General features: G+C 53.1%; 5 protein-coding genes across 5 annotated transcripts; 2 read left to right on the top strand and 3 right to left on the bottom strand.

Annotated features, from left to right (window-relative positions):
* Window positions 1–552: 552 nt before the first annotated feature.
* PV05_01134 (uncharacterized protein) lies at window positions 553–3,499 on the bottom strand. The gene is made up of 4 exons (XM_013466090.1): window positions 3,272–3,499; window positions 3,147–3,181; window positions 1,201–3,091; window positions 553–1,150 (listed from the first exon to the last, which is right to left on the bottom strand). The coding sequence occupies exons 1-4, from the start codon at window positions 3,448–3,450 to the stop codon at window positions 859–861; spliced, it is 2,397 nt and encodes a 798-aa protein (XP_013321544.1). The 5' UTR covers window positions 3,451–3,499; the 3' UTR covers window positions 553–858.
* Window positions 3,500–3,670: 171 nt separating this feature from the next.
* Window positions 3,671–5,629, top strand: PV05_01133 (uncharacterized protein). The gene is made up of 2 exons (XM_013466089.1): window positions 3,671–4,849; window positions 4,900–5,629. The coding sequence occupies exons 1-2, from the start codon at window positions 4,028–4,030 to the stop codon at window positions 5,377–5,379; spliced, it is 1,302 nt and encodes a 433-aa protein (XP_013321543.1). The 5' UTR covers window positions 3,671–4,027; the 3' UTR covers window positions 5,380–5,629.
* PV05_01132 (uncharacterized protein) lies at window positions 5,608–8,573 on the top strand. Its single transcript, XM_013466088.1, has 3 exons — window positions 5,608–7,895; window positions 7,968–8,196; window positions 8,257–8,573. The coding sequence occupies exons 1-3, from the start codon at window positions 6,390–6,392 to the stop codon at window positions 8,397–8,399; spliced, it is 1,878 nt and encodes a 625-aa protein (XP_013321542.1). The 5' UTR covers window positions 5,608–6,389; the 3' UTR covers window positions 8,400–8,573.
* Window positions 8,574–8,578: 5 nt separating this feature from the next.
* Window positions 8,579–10,104, bottom strand: PV05_01131 (uncharacterized protein; the record flags this gene model as incomplete). Its single annotated transcript, XM_013466087.1, has 1 exon — window positions 8,579–10,104. One exon carries the CDS (start codon window positions 10,102–10,104, stop codon window positions 8,680–8,682), a length of 1,425 nt encoding a protein of 474 aa, XP_013321541.1. The 3' UTR covers window positions 8,579–8,679.
* A 497-nt stretch (window positions 10,105–10,601) lies between these two features.
* PV05_01130 (uncharacterized protein) lies at window positions 10,602–14,409 on the bottom strand. Its single transcript, XM_013466086.1, has 3 exons — window positions 14,079–14,409; window positions 11,038–14,023; window positions 10,602–10,980 (listed from the first exon to the last, which is right to left on the bottom strand). Exons 1-3 carry the CDS (start codon window positions 14,403–14,405, stop codon window positions 10,826–10,828), a joined length of 3,468 nt encoding a protein of 1,155 aa, XP_013321540.1. The 5' UTR covers window positions 14,406–14,409; the 3' UTR covers window positions 10,602–10,825.
* Between the last annotated feature and the right edge of the window lie 1,289 nt (window positions 14,410–15,698).

Genomic DNA, 15,698 nt, shown 5'->3' with positions numbered 1-15,698 from the left:
GGAAGGGGGCCAAAATTCGGGATATCTGGGTGAGGTAAACCACGACGTGTGAAATTCGCCACACTCGGCATTAAATTGTCAGCAAGCCAAGCCGGTGACCGTGGGCGAAGAAGTTGAGAAGCTTTCCACTCGTGATGATCAATCCGAAGAGGAAGCACGAATGATGGCAGTGAGGACGAGCACAAGAAGGAAGAAGGTGTGAGCGCGCAAAAAGAGACGATCTTGTGCCAAAAACAGCCCAGATAAACGGTGGTCCCGTGCAGTCATGTGATTTGCCTAGTCAGCACTATGATTGGCTTCACAAAAGCAGCGGGGCACCTAGTCCCTAACGTCATCTCACGGCCTCGACGGCACGATTCCTTGGGCTGAGTCTTAATCTCATCCCCATCCTCGCCATCCCTGGCTCAACCGTCTCGTTGGTCGGCTCGTAATACTGTTCCACGCAGTAGTTTCGCGAGCTGGAAACTCAGAAGATATCGACCAGCATGCCTTCTATTTCTTAGGTTGGCTCTCCTATGACCACCATGGCAACGTCTATTGGCGGTCGATCACCGCATTCACTCTTTTCGGATAGGGCAAGGCTGACTTCGCTACCGCCTCGATGCTCTGATACGCTCATTATGACGCTGATTACACCCTACATAGTAGACTCGTGGTATGTTATCTCTAACACGACTGAGCACGAGCCCCTGCGGTGATTCCTGGCAACGCCCTTAGGAGACTTCATCGTGTAATCTCTGACCCCCCAGTCCCCGAGGTGCAAGAGCCGGGCGTGCTCGTTCGTGAATCGACGCATATCCTTCCCACCACTTCTAGGTCTATCAGATCACGAGCTTGCCTCGCCGCAACATGATCCTTCTAACCATTGTGGAACAGCCAATCGGCTTCAGGGTTGGGTACCGCAAAATTCGGAATCATGGACGTATTCACCGCCCCAAGGTCTGCGGGGGCACCTTGGCCAAGCCCCTGTCCCGTTCCATTGTCCAAGCCTTCATGGGTCATCGGCAAACGTGGGAAGTTGAATAGATCGAATACATCCAGATACTCGAGTTCGTTTTGGGCTGGCGTATTGGCCCGAGTAGGATGATATGACTTGACCGCAGCGGCATGTGGCTGGCGGGAAATCAGGAAGTCGAGATCATAGGCACATCTGTTTCACCATGTTAGGACTCATCCAATCGGGACAGGCAATGTACTTACCGGCGCATGTCGGCAAGGATCTTCACCGTCGACGGCGTCAGTATCTCCCCCGTCACCCCACTTGCCCGCTGCGACTGTCGATACTCCCCTAGAACTCTGTGAAGGATCTCACTATACCTTTTGGCCACGAGCCAATGCTCGCCCATTTCGGACAGAGTGGTCACGAAGAAGTCGATGTCGGGGTCCACTTCATGATCCATCGTGGACCCATGTACTAGCATAACACGAGAGCCCACCCAGATGGCGAAGGCAAATGGGGGCCCAAGTTTGTCAAGCAGGCCACTGAGCTTAACGAAGCGGCATAGTTGACGCAAGTTCTCGACTGCCGACAGGCACCGCTGCATGGCACTGTAGGATGAGGAGAATATCGGTGAGGTCTGGCTGGGGTATGCCGCGGAGGAATTCAGCCGAATGACCGTCAAACAGTAGGCTGCATGTAGCATGATCCAGCCGCAATTGGTATTTTTAGCAGGCGTTCCCGACTTGAGCAGGCGAGTTATATTGGCGAACTCGTCAGGCAAACTAAAATGCCACGCATTTAGGTCGCTATCCAACGCACGGTATGAGCCTTGCCATTGCTCTACATCGGACAAAGAGCCAATATCGATGGGACGCTTCAGGAACTGGTGGATGTGTCCCAGAATAGCCATCAGTTCGCAATGGTAGGAGAAGTGGCCATGAGTATCGACCACTCCCGTGGTGTATCGAGGCCGCTCCGGAGGGCGAAACCACCTGGTCTCCACGGGTTTATTGGCTGCAAACAGGTCATCTCGACAGGGCAACCGGCGATCGACCTCTTTCTCGTCAAGAGCGAACTCAAATGCGGTAGCTATCGTGGCATATCGGTCGAGAAGGTAGACTGCCCAGAACAGCCTGCGCCGTTCTTCGTCTTCAATCCAACTTTTAGCTTCTGGCAGAACTGATGCCCGCAAGGTGGCGATGGATGGATACATAGGTGATGCAAGGCTTGAACTCGATTCAACGGCAAGACCCAACTGAACCATGCTTCTGCTAATTAGTGCTAGCAGATTCCAGGCGGGCGGACCATTCGTCGTGCCGGTCACGTCCAGAGCCAGAATGACGAGCGCCTGAAGTGCCCTGACATTCGAGTTCTCAAGACCGAACAATTGAACGCGTTGCTTGGACGTATCATGATAATGTTGACGACTCTCCGGTGTCAGGCGAGGATCTTGGGAAAAGCGCAAAGTTGTCGCGACGATGGCGTGCAGCAGGACCCGGTCAGCCTCGTCCAACGATGAAGGTCCGAAGAGGGTGTCAAGAGTGGTCTTCCTGTCCAGCAATGGCAGCCAATTATTGACATGCTTGAAATACAGGTCGACTAGGGCGTATAAAAGATCATAGGGAGGTAGCATCGCAGCATGCTCGTTGAACACCTGCGTCCCCTGATACCCAGTTGTTGAATGAGGTGAAGTGATGGGATGCGAATGCACGGATGGAGTATAATGACTTGGTGGCTGAGGCATCTGCTGTTCAGATAGCCCCTGCTGACCTGGAGGAAACTGTAAAGATCCATGGCGGGAGGCTGAAGGGCGTAAATTTGGATCGATCATCGGCTGTTGATACGGTGTCTCGTTTGCAAAGGCGGAGGACTGAGCATCAAAGGAGGCTCTCGGTTGGGCCTCTGGTGTGATGCCTTGGACGCTAGACCTTGGCATGGCTGAATTGACCGCTGGAGCGGACGTGATGGTGCATGCGTCTGCCAGATGGGCTGCTAATTGACGACCCTGTTCCTGTAGGAGAGTCTCTAGTCGATCAAGCCGACCCTCGAGCTCACGCCCATATCCAGCACGAAGGCCAGGCTTCTTCCTCTCTCTATACTCACACGGATGATCATTGCGCATACACCAGCCACAAGAGGGCTGTGTGCGATCTATTCAGTATGAGTGCCGTCCCAGAGTTTCGGGCACGTCGTGGGTAAAACGTACCACACTTGACCTTCCTTTGCTTACAAGCTTCGCAGCTATCCAGCTCAGGCATCAGCAGCTATGCGGGGGGACAACGAGGAGATAAGATGGAGTAGACAGATGGGATCGATGGAGCCAACACGTACGTGACATTCATAGGCCTCTTCCGTTTCCTGGCGCCATCTCGGTGGTCTTCTTCAGAATCAGAGTCGGAAGCGGAAATGGAGGTAGCACGTGGCTGGGTCGGCATGATATTAGCCAGGCCATTGCTGTCACTGTGATGATTGCCATAGAGCTGTGAGAGCTCCAACTTTGTCACGTCCATTGTGTGATTTGTGACTACAGGTCTGTTAGGTCTGGTAGCATCATTACACCGAGAAGGAGAGAGTTGGACCGAGGGGGAAGAAAAGAAAAAAGCTGGGGAAGTGGCCGATGCAACAGGGTGTGGATTTTGGTGGGGAGCTTGGTAGTCAGACCACAGAGACTACACAGGATCAGAGACTACCCTCGAGCCACCCAACTCACCACCCACTCACCACTCACCACTCACCTTTACTCTTCCTCGCTCATTCTCGCTCCACCCTTCTGACCTCGCTGTTCGCCTCCTGTCCCTACATCATTTCTCCGCCCGCCGGCTACAACTGTCCCGATCAGCGAGATCTGCTCCAGTCTGTCGACGCCTCTTTATTGTGAGCACCCTCCAGACAATCATGGCTGTGTCGATTCTTCATCCTGCGTGGTCGAGTTCTGCGGCTTGTTGGGGATTGCCTCTCTGCTCTCTGAACGATCCTCCTTGACTGCGGCCTTTGATCCAGCGTCCACCCCTACTCGAGAACCTTACTACCAGCGCGCCGACCTAGAAAAGAAAAGCAGAATACACGGAGACGGTGTTTGCATTCACCATGACTGGCGTCAAAACATTTCCTACCATCAAAACCGTCCGCACCTTCGTTATCGATGGTGTCGGCTCTGGCGGCGACTACCACAATGTCAAGGGCGGTCACTGGTTGATTGACAATAAAATCTCAACCCCAATGGCCAAATGGGAACAATACCGAAAGTCCCGCACCTCTTTTGGAATCAATGTCCTGGGCTCTTTCTGCGTCGAGATCGAGGCCACAGACGGCACCAAGGGCTTTGCAACAGGTTTCGGAGGACCGCCAGCATGCTGGCTGGTTCAGCAACATTTCGAGCGCTTCCTTCTCGGCCGAGACCCTCGAGACGTCAACGATCTATACGAGCTTATGTACAAGGGTTCCATGTTCTATGGCCGTAAAGGTTTACCCGTCGCGGTCATTTCAGTGCTTGATCTTGCATTATGGGACCTTCTCGGCAAGATCAGAAATGAACCAGTATACAAGATGATTGGTGGTGCTACAAGAGACAGGCTAGACTTCTATTGCACTGGACCAGAGCCCGCGGCGGCCCAGAAGATGGGATTTGTTGGAGGCAAGGTTCCCTTGCCATACAGTCCAGAGGAGCCGGACAGTTTAAAGAAAAATATTGCATTCCTGAAGAAACACCGCGAAGACGTTGGATTAGATTTCCCCTTGAGGGTTGATTGCTGGATGTCTCTGAATGTGCAATATACCATTGAGCTCGTTGCGGAAGCTAAAAGACAGGATATCAGAATAGATTGGTGGGAGGAAGTCTTGTCACCCGATGATTTCGATGGGTTCCAACTGTTGAAGCGGGCACATCCAGACACAAAATTCACCACAGGCGTAAGTTGTCGATGCAAAATAACATTGGATCAAGCTGACACACTTCTCAGGAACACGAATATTCGCGATATGGCTTCCGCAAGCTTCTTGAGGGCCGGAATGTCGACATCATTCAACCCGACGTCATGTGGCTGGGTGGCCTCACCGAGCTTCTCAAAGTCTCGTCCATGGCAGCAGCATACGATATTCCAGTCATTCCACACGCCTCGGGACCTTATTCGTACCATTTTGTCGTGAGTCAGCATAACTCACCCTTCCAAGAGTACCTTGCAAACAGTCCGGATGGGAAGAGCGTGCTTCCTGTGTTTGGAGATCTGTTCTTGAACGAGCCTATCCCAAACCAAGGGTACCTTGATGTTAGCGTTCTTGACAAGCCAGGGTTTGGATTGGAATTGAACCCAAACGCACGCTTGGTCGATGCTACGGGAATGTTGGGCATGAAGCCTCAAAAGTCCCTTTCCTTTCCTGCTGAGAAAGAGCCTGCGAAGCTTCATGGCGAGGCAGCCTTGAATGGCGACCATGTGTCTTGAAGGAGAAAGGCTATTGGGATGGTGTGCCGCTTAACACAGGTTGGACAGAGTGCTTTCGGAGAATGAACACAGCGAAGTCATCCCATCTATATGTTGCCATGGGGAACCACGCATGTGCTGTGGCGACTTCTTCAACAAGACTGGCATCAGCTAGAGAACAAGCTTGTCGATTCCTTGGTCCCTTTCCACATTGAAATTTGCCGCGTTCGTGTGCAGATGATTCCAGTCCAGGATCTTTCCAGTATGGCTCGAAGGGAAGTCTCACTTCAACCACTACAATTTGCTTCGAACATGCATCCCATACGCTCCAATCGTATCTCTCGCGGATGAATGTGTCTGACACACAGAGCACACCGTCGTGCGGCACAAACCCAGTCAGTCGACTGATCTGACCGTGCCGGCTGGGGAACTGTCGATTGCTATAGGCCTTCTACTTGTGCAAGAGAGACAGCAAAGCGGTCAACCGTTCGAATTTACCTTCAAGAAGTCTTCTCGGATCGGTGCCAACAGTCGAGACGCGGTTCGAAGAAATCTTGGATCATCTGCCGGACCATCTCCCCTCATTCAGCTCGACCTTCGCTCTCCACAAGCCCCACGCTTCACCCCGGACAAGGAAATGATCCATGCTCTTGAGAGGCCTCTGACCCCTGTTCTGGTGCCTCCAGTGAGCATAGTGAGCATGATGATCCGTACGAGTACAAGCAAAGCGGCTGGTAGGATGTGCAAGATCCACAACTTCGTACATACAACAACTACGAAGTTCCCGAGCGTCGACAAACCCGTTTGCCAGCTGACCTGACACTTAACATTTCCTGGCAACTAGGTGAAGCGAACATACATATGCTCGTTAACAGACTTGGTCTGGTTCCGACTAGTTAGCTTCTTCTCTTCTGACGGTACATACCGAGAGTGGCCAGCCAGCAAGGCCAAGTTAACGAGACGCATACCGACTTTCCTCCTTGTGGCAGCAAGCAAGCCTCGGAGGTTTAGAGGGTCCTCAGTATTAAAGAATGGGTGATATCAGTGACGTCGACGTCGCAGCCTACGCTCCTCGCAGTGTACTGGAGAACCTACCTTGCACTCTGCCAGAGTCACAATTTGGAGCCGACATTGATTTTGAAGAAGTCGCCAGCTCTTCTGTTGATTCCCTCAATCACCTGGACAGAGCCGCTATCTTGCCCTCCTCGATATGGCGAGACGTATTTGCTCTGACCGGCACCATACGAACATTCTACTCCTCAGAGTCAATCGTCAACGCTTGGTCCGAAACTTCTTCAAACCGACAAGCGGGCGATTTCTCCATCATAAAAGGTTCAGCAAAGCCGATACGCCTCGACAAGGAAACAGGATGGGTTAATGTAGTATTTACATTTCGCAATCAAGCCTCTCCTGCTGCACAATGCCATGGGTTCTTGTCACTTGTCTTGGATCAGGACGGAAAATGGAAGATCTGGCTCATAAGAACTGTCCTCGAGCAGTTGGAAGGTTGTAAAGATGTCGACCAGCTTGTGCCGATCCAGGAGGCCTCCAACGGCGTCCATCCGCACACTGACGGCGGTGTAGATGCAAACCACCAGTCAGTCAATGGCAAGACCGACTCGTCACAACCTTTTGACTGTGTCGTCGTGGGTGGCGGGCAAGCGGGGCTGTCCACTGCTGGCCGTTTACAAGCCCTAGGCATCTCCTATGTCGTCTTGGATAAGAATGCCAAAATCGGAGACAACTGGATGACGAGATACGAGTCTGCGAGACTGCATACTCCTCGCGAGTACAACCACCTCCCATTCGACCGGACATTCCCCTTGCCGTATCAGGAGTTCCTTACCAAATACGACCTCGCACGGGGATACAAGGACTGGGTCGAGAAATTCGACATCGGTAAAAACATCTGGTTCGGCACAACGCTCGAGTCCGGTACACGGGACGAAAGTCAAAGGACATGGAAGCTCCTTGTACGCCGCGGAGGGGACTCGACGCAAACGTTAACCTGCCGGTACGTGGTCATGGCCACCGGCGGAGGCGGCCAGATCCCCATCATGCCGACGTACCCTGGCCGGGAGGACTTCCAAGGAACCGTGCTGCACTCGGCGGAGTACAAGTCGGCAGAACCCTGGCGAGGTAAAGCAGGAGTTGTGGTTGGCACGGCGAACACCGCACACGACGTCGCGGAAGATATGGTCGAGGCGGGACTATCGTCCATCACCATGGTCCAGCGAACACGCACTTACGTCCTTCCATGCGAATACTTCAAAGTCATCAGCGACCGGTCATACAACGCGGATGTGCCCACGGTTGACGCTGACCGGGAACAGTACTCGATGCCATATGTGATTGGCAGGCTGATGAGCCGAAAGGCCTTGCACGCAGCGGCGTCAACGGAGCCTGAGCGCTTCGATGCGCTTGAGAAAGCCGGCTTCAGGGTCGAACGGTACGGTGATATCATGTACCATATCCTCGAGAAACTGGGCGGCCACTATATGGATGTGGGCTGCTCGGACAAGATTGCAAAGGGTCTGGTAAGCATGAACAAACCCCCAGTGTCTACTTCTTTGACCAACAACCGCTAAACCTATGGCTTTTGCCAACAGATTAAAATGAAGGCCGGCGCCCTTCCGACACACTACACTCGGACTGGTCTTGCCTTTAGCGACGGGACAGAAATCTCGGCAGATGTGATCATTTTCAGCACAGGCTTCGTGGGCAACGTGCGAACCGACGTCGGACAGATCTTCGGCAAGGAAGTGGCTTCCCGTGCGGATGACTTCTGGGGACTGGACGAGGAGGGTGAATTGAAGGGCGTGTTCAAGAGGAACAGTCGTAAGTAACTCGCCTAAAGAAGTCCGGCGATAGGAGAAAGTGGCAGCTGATCATGCGCAGAGCTTGACTTGTTCTACATCGGTGGTACCATTGGGCATAGTCGGTATTTCTCGCGGTTCCTGGCCTTGCAGATGAAGGCCGACTTGATGGGTACACCGCTCCCCGTCTACAATGGCGAAAGGCGGAAGCAGGCGGTGAACTGAGCACTGGTGAAAAAGGACAGTCAATATATCATGGGAATGCCCATCGCATCAGTTCTCCTCTCCTGGCACAAGCGAACCCGAGCGAGATCATGATGGTACGTTAGGTTGCATGATTTATTGGAAGTCCCCAAAGGCCATACACCCCCTAAGACTCACTGTCAGCCTTGCCGAACGACCACCAATCCTCTTGCTTTACGTAATTACCCTTTTTACTGTCATCTTCAGTGGTATCAGCCAGTCTAACATTCGAGTTCGTTCACCTCAAGCCGGTTCGGTTCCATCATTCCAAAAACCCCCAAAGGTTATTCAAACTCTCAGACAAACACGGATGCGCAAACATTGCATTCTCCAATTCATCGTACGTCAACCCGCCCATCATAGCCAACTGGACCATACTCATGATCTCACCTCCGGCCAGCCCGAGACACGTAAAGCCCAGGATCTCCTTTGTATCGGCATCGACGACGGCCTTCATGAACCCATTGAGCTCGTCCCTCTCTATCGCATGAGCCACATAGGCCATGGGCATCTTCGCGACCTTGATGTTCCGCGTCGGGTGGAGTCTGCGTGCATCTTTCTCCGTCAGCCCGACGCGGCCGAGCTGCGGATCCATGAACACGCAGTACGGGATCAGTCGGTTCTCGATCGAAGCCTTTTCCGCCTTGTCCGCGTGCGTGGTGATGAGATTGTCCCTGAGGACGCGAAAGTCGTCGTACGAGACGTGCGTCTGAGCCGGGCCGCCTTTGATGTCGCCCAGCGCATACACATCCTTGGCCGAAGTCTGCAGATGCTCGTCGACTTTGATGTAGCCGTGCGCGTCGACCTCGACTCCCGCCACTCCCAAATTCAAAGCCGGAGCATTGGACACCCTGCCCGTCGCGGCGAGCACGTGCGAGCACAACAAAGTCTTGGTGCTGCCGTCCTGCTGGGTCAGCGAGACCACGATCTGGCCCAGCGTGACGTTGGAGACTTCCCTCGTCTCCGCCCCGAGGTAGACGTCGATTCCTTCGTCGACGAAGATCTTGCGCACCTCCTCAGACACATCCGGGTCCTCCCTGGGCAAGAGCTGCATGCCGTGCTGTACAAGGCTGACTCTCGCACCGAAGCGCTTCATCATCTGCGCAAATTCGACCCCGATCGCTCCACCACCGATTATGACCAGATGCCTCGGGACCTCGCCCAATTCCATGATGGTCGTCGAATCGAGCAGATTCCCCGTGATCGTGTCCGCGTTTTTCACCTTCAGTGGCGCCGGCGCGCATCCGGCGTTGATGAAGATCTGATCGGCGTCGAGCGTTTCCTTCATGCCGGACTCGTTGACCGTGACTTCGACGGCCTTGGGACCGGTGAATCTCGCCGTGCCCAGAATCAATTCCAAGTTGGGCGTGTTCTTGATCCGGTTCTCGCTCCCCGTGCGGAAACTGTCCACGATGTCGCGCTTGCGCTTCCTGACCGTCTCCATGTTGAGGATGAGGCTGGACTTTTTGAATTGCACCCCGTAACTCGCCGCTCGACAGGCCAGGTGCGCGACCATGGCACTGGCGACCATGGTCTTTGTCGGTGTGCATCCTTCGTTGATACATGTCCCACCCACGTGTGTCGATTCGACGAGCGCCGTGCGCCGGCCAGCTTTGGCGAGTGCCTGGGCCAGTGGAGTTCCGCCCTGGCCGGAGCCGATCACGATGGCGTCGAAGTGTGTAGACATTGTTCGAGTCTCTTGCCGTGCTAGTGTCGTGCGTCGCGATGGCGCTATGGAAGTCGTGAAAACGGATTTTATAGGTCGAGATGCTCTAGGGGAGAGCGTCACACAATGACAGTAGATGTGGTAGCTGGTGGTCAGGAGCGGCATAAGGGGCTCATGTCACGCCATGAGAAGTTGTTGTGGTGGTCGAGAAGTGCTTACCTGGTACTGATGCTCGCTGAGAGCGGGGTTTTGAAGGAGAATACAGATCTCACCCGGATCGTAGTGATCTTGTATCAATCTTCATCGAGATGCACGAAGCTTAGTCACTCGGTTGCCTTTGTCAGCCCGTCGATGGAGCATAACCGCCCCGATGCGGATAGTGTGGGGGCCGAGTTGTAAGCACCGCGAGGCTGAGACGCTGCCGCTTCGTCGAGCGACTTGAGCGTCAGGGTTCGAGAGGCCTACATATACTAGTATCGTTCGAAGACAAAACCGGTCGAGACACGGCCTTTGCGACACACGCTTGCTGCCAATATATTACCAGTTGGGCTATTCATTCTGTAGGGATCATGAAAATCTTCAAGGACTGTGGCCGATGATCTGAACCTCCGCTCCTACTACCCATTACTCATTACCATCATCTGCTTTTTGCTCTGTCCATCCCTCTTTCACACAATGTTGCAATTTGCCCATTCTCGCTCGAAATCAAATGAAACATCATTAGATGTTCCCAACGCCAAAATTAGGCTGTGTCTTCCTCCATATGGTCTCCGTTCACACCATTGCTGGCAGCCATGTCGCTCTCCATGATGTCTGCTTGGATACCGGGCACTCCGGTGTCGCCTGCCAGCTGCTCAGACTGATCCCTGGACAGTCCTTCATGGTGGACTTTGAGTGCTGTTGGGCTTGTCAGCAAGGACGAAGGAGAAGTACATGTAGGGAAGTGAAACTTACTAGTTGGGAAAGGATACCATGAACTCCAGTCTTCCAACATGAATGCAGCAACGCTGGCCGGGTTGGGTTTCGGGTCGCTGCTGGTTGGATTGGGCACTGGAATGGTCTTCTTCAGTTGTCCTTGAGGGCCTGGTGCTCGTCGGAGGTTCTTCAACTTGGCAAAAACCTTGAGTTGGGCCGCCATGGCGATTTCCGCGATAGGGCGACCGAGGCATGAGTGAGGTCCCCATCCATGGTGGATGTACAATGACCGCTCGCGGGTAGGGTCGATCTTCTTCGGATTAGGGAACACCTTCTCGTCAAGGCCAACTGTGATAAAGTCGGTGTAGATCTGGTCACCAGCCTTGATCTGCACTTTGGTGCCATTATCATCGACAGTCTTGTCTACCGCCGCCTTGCGAAGCAAGCCAAACGCCGCCGGTGATAGACGATTGGCTTCAAGGGCGTAGCCTTTGAGCTTCTCAAAGTCCTCCGGACTCTCCGACCATGCGCACCTTTGGATTTCTGGCCAGTGCTCGCCATACTCATCTTGTAGATAAACGTCCAACATTTGCGTGAAATGCTGTGCTTGCGTCGCAACTGCAGCTGCGGCGGTAGGGATGATTTCCCAAACAACTTCATCGACAGATTTCCCGCCTTCAAGCAGGCGTTTCAGCAGCCTGATACCATAGTCTTCCAGAAGCTGACCAGCTTGGCCCATTGGGAAAAGCTCACCAAGGTGGAAAAATCCTCCAACTTGAACAGCTTCGCAGACGAGCTTAACAAGTTTGGCCAGTTGATCGGTTGCCGTCTTTGCTCCGGCTCTCAATTTGAATGAGCTAGCCGTATCACCATCCAGGAAGACGTAGGCGAACAGCACCGATAGCGCAAGGTAAAGTTGATCCACCTCAACTGCCGCTGGGTTCAAGTCTCCATGCTTCTTCAGTGGCAGATGAAACAAACGAGCGACGAATATTGCGTGAGAAGGATTAGCAACGTCGTTACAAGCATCCAGCTGGTACCACTCTCCGCGCAGGCGTTCGGATCGCACGACAACCAGTTGGGTCGTAAGATCCTCGTAGAAGGTCTGGATCTGCCTCAGCCCATTGACTGGACAATAGATATCCTTCTGGACTTCTTTTCGCTGAGCTGCATTGTCCGGCTCATCACCACTCAGCATGTAATCATGATGCGTGAGATAATATGTGTGCGGACCCCATGGCACTTTGAAAGAGGCCTGATCTCCAAGAATTTCAGTCACTGCTTTCCATGACCTGATCGAGATGGGCGGTCCGACATAAGAAGGTCGCTCAAAGTTGTAGTCTTGCTCCTTTCCAACTTTCGCCAAGATTCTCTGGTTCTCTCCAGGGACAGTGAACGGAAACATTGCATACACCGAGTTTCCACGGTAGTAGAAAGGCAAAGCGCGCATCAACAGCTTGTACATGCAGCCCCCTTGGGCGACGCTGGGGTCAGAGTTGACAGTGGCCCAGCCCCAATTTGTCAAATTGGCCGGAGTATAGTCCACAGTGTAGAATCTGTCGCCTCTTGTAAGAGCAACGGCATCGGCGAGGATGGTTCTTGAAATCGTGTAGCCTGGACAAAGACCAGAACCTGGCTCCAGTGGTTCTTTCGCATCTTCAGCGATCAAGCCAGGATACAATTCAACATAGTCAGGGTGTCCATAGAGCGCTTTCAACGAGCGAGCGACTTCATCGTCCCTAGTGATGCTGCTGAAAGTCTTGTGGGGCTCCAGCTTGAAGAACTTCCTGAACTCGTTGAGGGTGGCCACGTTCCATGCCCTAGCTTGTTTTATACCCAGAGTCTCGATGAGTTTCATAACGACCGGGACGTTTCGCGGTCCAAAGGCACACGCGACATCCTCGGAAGCATCACTCAAGATACTGATCAGATCTTCGTCACGGAAAGTGCCGCGATCAGTTCTTTTGTATTTGCCCATATCCAAGTCCCATTTGGATGGATCTTGGTCGACACTTTTAAGCCACTTGTGCAGCGCCATGACTAGGTCGTGCTCGCTTACTGTCGCTATATCCTTTCCTGGAAACAGAGACTGGTACAGCTCGTTGGACCATTTTTCGTCCTTGACACTGATAGCCGAGTGCCATCTGTAGATCAGGTTGAACTCGACACTGACTTGATTACCTACGCCAGAAGGCACTCCGGCTTCGTCAAAGACGTCACCGAAATTCTTGCGTGGATCAAGTGTCCACGTGGAGTCGGTACGGTTGAGATTGAGAATCGTTCTCACGTAGTCGTTGAGGATGATATTGACGTACAAGCCGCAAGTGACCAGTCGAGCTGTCTGGAAGAGGTCATTATCCAACTGAGAGATGCCCTGGGTATCATTTTCATCCTTCGGGATCTTGAATCGTCCTCCTTCATTGATCTCTTTCAGCTGCATCGCAACGTAGTTGTGGAAGCGATTGAAGCAGACGACAAGCGCACAAACACCGGGCGGAAAGCCCAGAATGCGGTTTTCTGAAAATGTGTCTGGCTTCAGCAGACCGTCTTTGAAAGTCCTGATCCTCTTTTGGTCATCTTCGCTGCTGCCGTAGAGTGGCGCCAGGTCCAGATATGAGGATGTCTTGACAACGGCATGATCCCGTTCATCCGTATGGAAGCAATCGTGAATGATGATAGTGGCAAGGTAGAACAACATGCTCGAGATTTTGTTTGGATGCTCTCGAGGCTCGTCGCCACGTGCGAACACAGCATCAAAGATGACTCCTGGATCCGGAAGCACCCCAGGCTGGAGGGTCTGAGGAGTAACCGTGCGTGCGTAAGATGAGCCAGCCTTACCGAGGTGAGGGTACATGATGTTGTTGTTCGAGCCATCAGCAGTACGGTACTTGTACTCATTCCCCTGGTATGAGAGAGGTGGATGCTCAAGGTTCTCCCAGAGCAGCTTGATGAACTGTCCTGTCAGATCATCAAGCGCTTTTGAGCCAGCAGGCAAAGAAGCTGCCAGCTGAAGAATCTTCTCCATCTACGATTGATGTACTTAGCGTCTAACCTGACACATTGTGAGCTTTAAGGCATACCTGGTATTGTCGGTCATCGACGAGTCCGCCATCGAATAGTTTTGTATCGACCAACGAATGGATCAAACCAATGTTCTCTCCCAAGCGAGGTGCTTGAGATGCAATATCGGCCAGGACTCTCGCCAGAAAGGGTCGCGACTGGACCGAGGCACCGTTGATGACTGGATTGGTCGGATCAGGAGCGGAGCCAGCTATGCTCTCGAAGAAGGCTTTCACGGTGCTGGTGATCCTGACCCCAGTACCGTTGTCTTCGCGATCGAAAGCACTATATCGAGACGTATCCATGGCGCTGACGGAAGTCGCTGAGAGCTTTCTTTTGCGTGCCATCGTGTCTGAGGGGGTTGCACTGGGCTATATATGAGGAAAGGCAATGCAGAGCAAGGGGATGGTTAGAATGAGTGGAGGTCCCAAGGCAGCGAAGCGAAGCAGGGAGGCAGACTCGTAAAGCTGCGAACGAGTAGTCGCTTACAGGCAAACAATGGGCAACAGGCAGTCAAGTCGTTGAGCATAGCTTTTGCGAACTCATGCTTGCGACCTGGCTTAGGGCTGAGCATCTGGGCTAGCTGGGCTGAGAGCCCTGAAGCTGACAGACCATGTACAAGAACCCCGAGGACAGGGATTGATTGGGGCCCTTAAAATGTGGTTGACAACATCAGCGACCTGATTGGCGTGAGGCTTCTTCAAGGCCCTGCTACCCACCTGGCTCACATCTCAGCCCGCCGCGTCTAGCTCTTGTGTTAGGCTCGGCGGGGGACGCAGTGTAGTAGCTCGCATCTCTCGGACCTGCACGACCTGTTGAGTGGACAGCAGTGAGAAAGTGGGCGGGTATGTTCAGGTTCTGGAACCGTCAGCACCGAAGAGAGTCAGCGCGGAAGAGCCGGCAGTTGCTGCTGCGTGCTTTGAAGGCGCACTCTTCGATAGTAGTACTTGAGAATGTCGTTTTTGAGTGAGAGCACAGTACTCCTTGATATCTGAATTAGACCCCAGCCTTCTGGGTAAGGGCCACTTGGAGGGCGGCACGCTGATCATGGATCGCTCCTGGCTAAGATAGAGGGTTATTTTTTAGGTAAAGAGCATGCCCATTGGGCCCGACGCATAATGCCATATAGGGATCGCATTAGCCAGCCCGTGCCAACCCTACCTAGGTAACCAAAACGTGCGGAAGATCGGTCATGGGCGCGATGTCAAAGTTACCTAACTAGCGTACTGTACTTTTGCATTCATCAACGATCCGCTGTCAAAGAAACTTCTTCACGCCTGATTCTACGACTGCCTTTACCGGTTGAGATAAAAACAGAACTACCTCCGAACATCTTGAGCAGCGTGTCACAGTCCCCGCCGCCTGTAGCCCCATGTGGAAGGACTATGCTACGAATACGGTGATTGACCCGTCAATAGCATTGTGAGACCTCCGTGGATTATGTAGGTCTCAGTAGTATTCCTGCAGACGCAACCTTCGATGTCGTGCAACCGAAAGACGACCATACGAACAGTCATGCAGGTTGGAGTGGTCCTTGTGGCCTGATCCACAAGCAAGCGACCTCAAGACTTAGCAGGGGCCTCAGATGCGGCCAGAAAAAGAAAATGTTGCTCTACTATGTACACAAAGGTCCCTGTCAC

This window comes from Exophiala xenobiotica, assembly GCF_000835505.1.
Source record: "Exophiala xenobiotica strain CBS 118157 unplaced genomic scaffold supercont1.1, whole genome shotgun sequence".
Taxonomy (NCBI): domain Eukaryota; kingdom Fungi; phylum Ascomycota; class Eurotiomycetes; order Chaetothyriales; family Herpotrichiellaceae; genus Exophiala; species Exophiala xenobiotica.
Note: the sequence above shows the minus strand (reverse complement) of the source record. Positions and strands in the feature narration are given on the sequence as shown.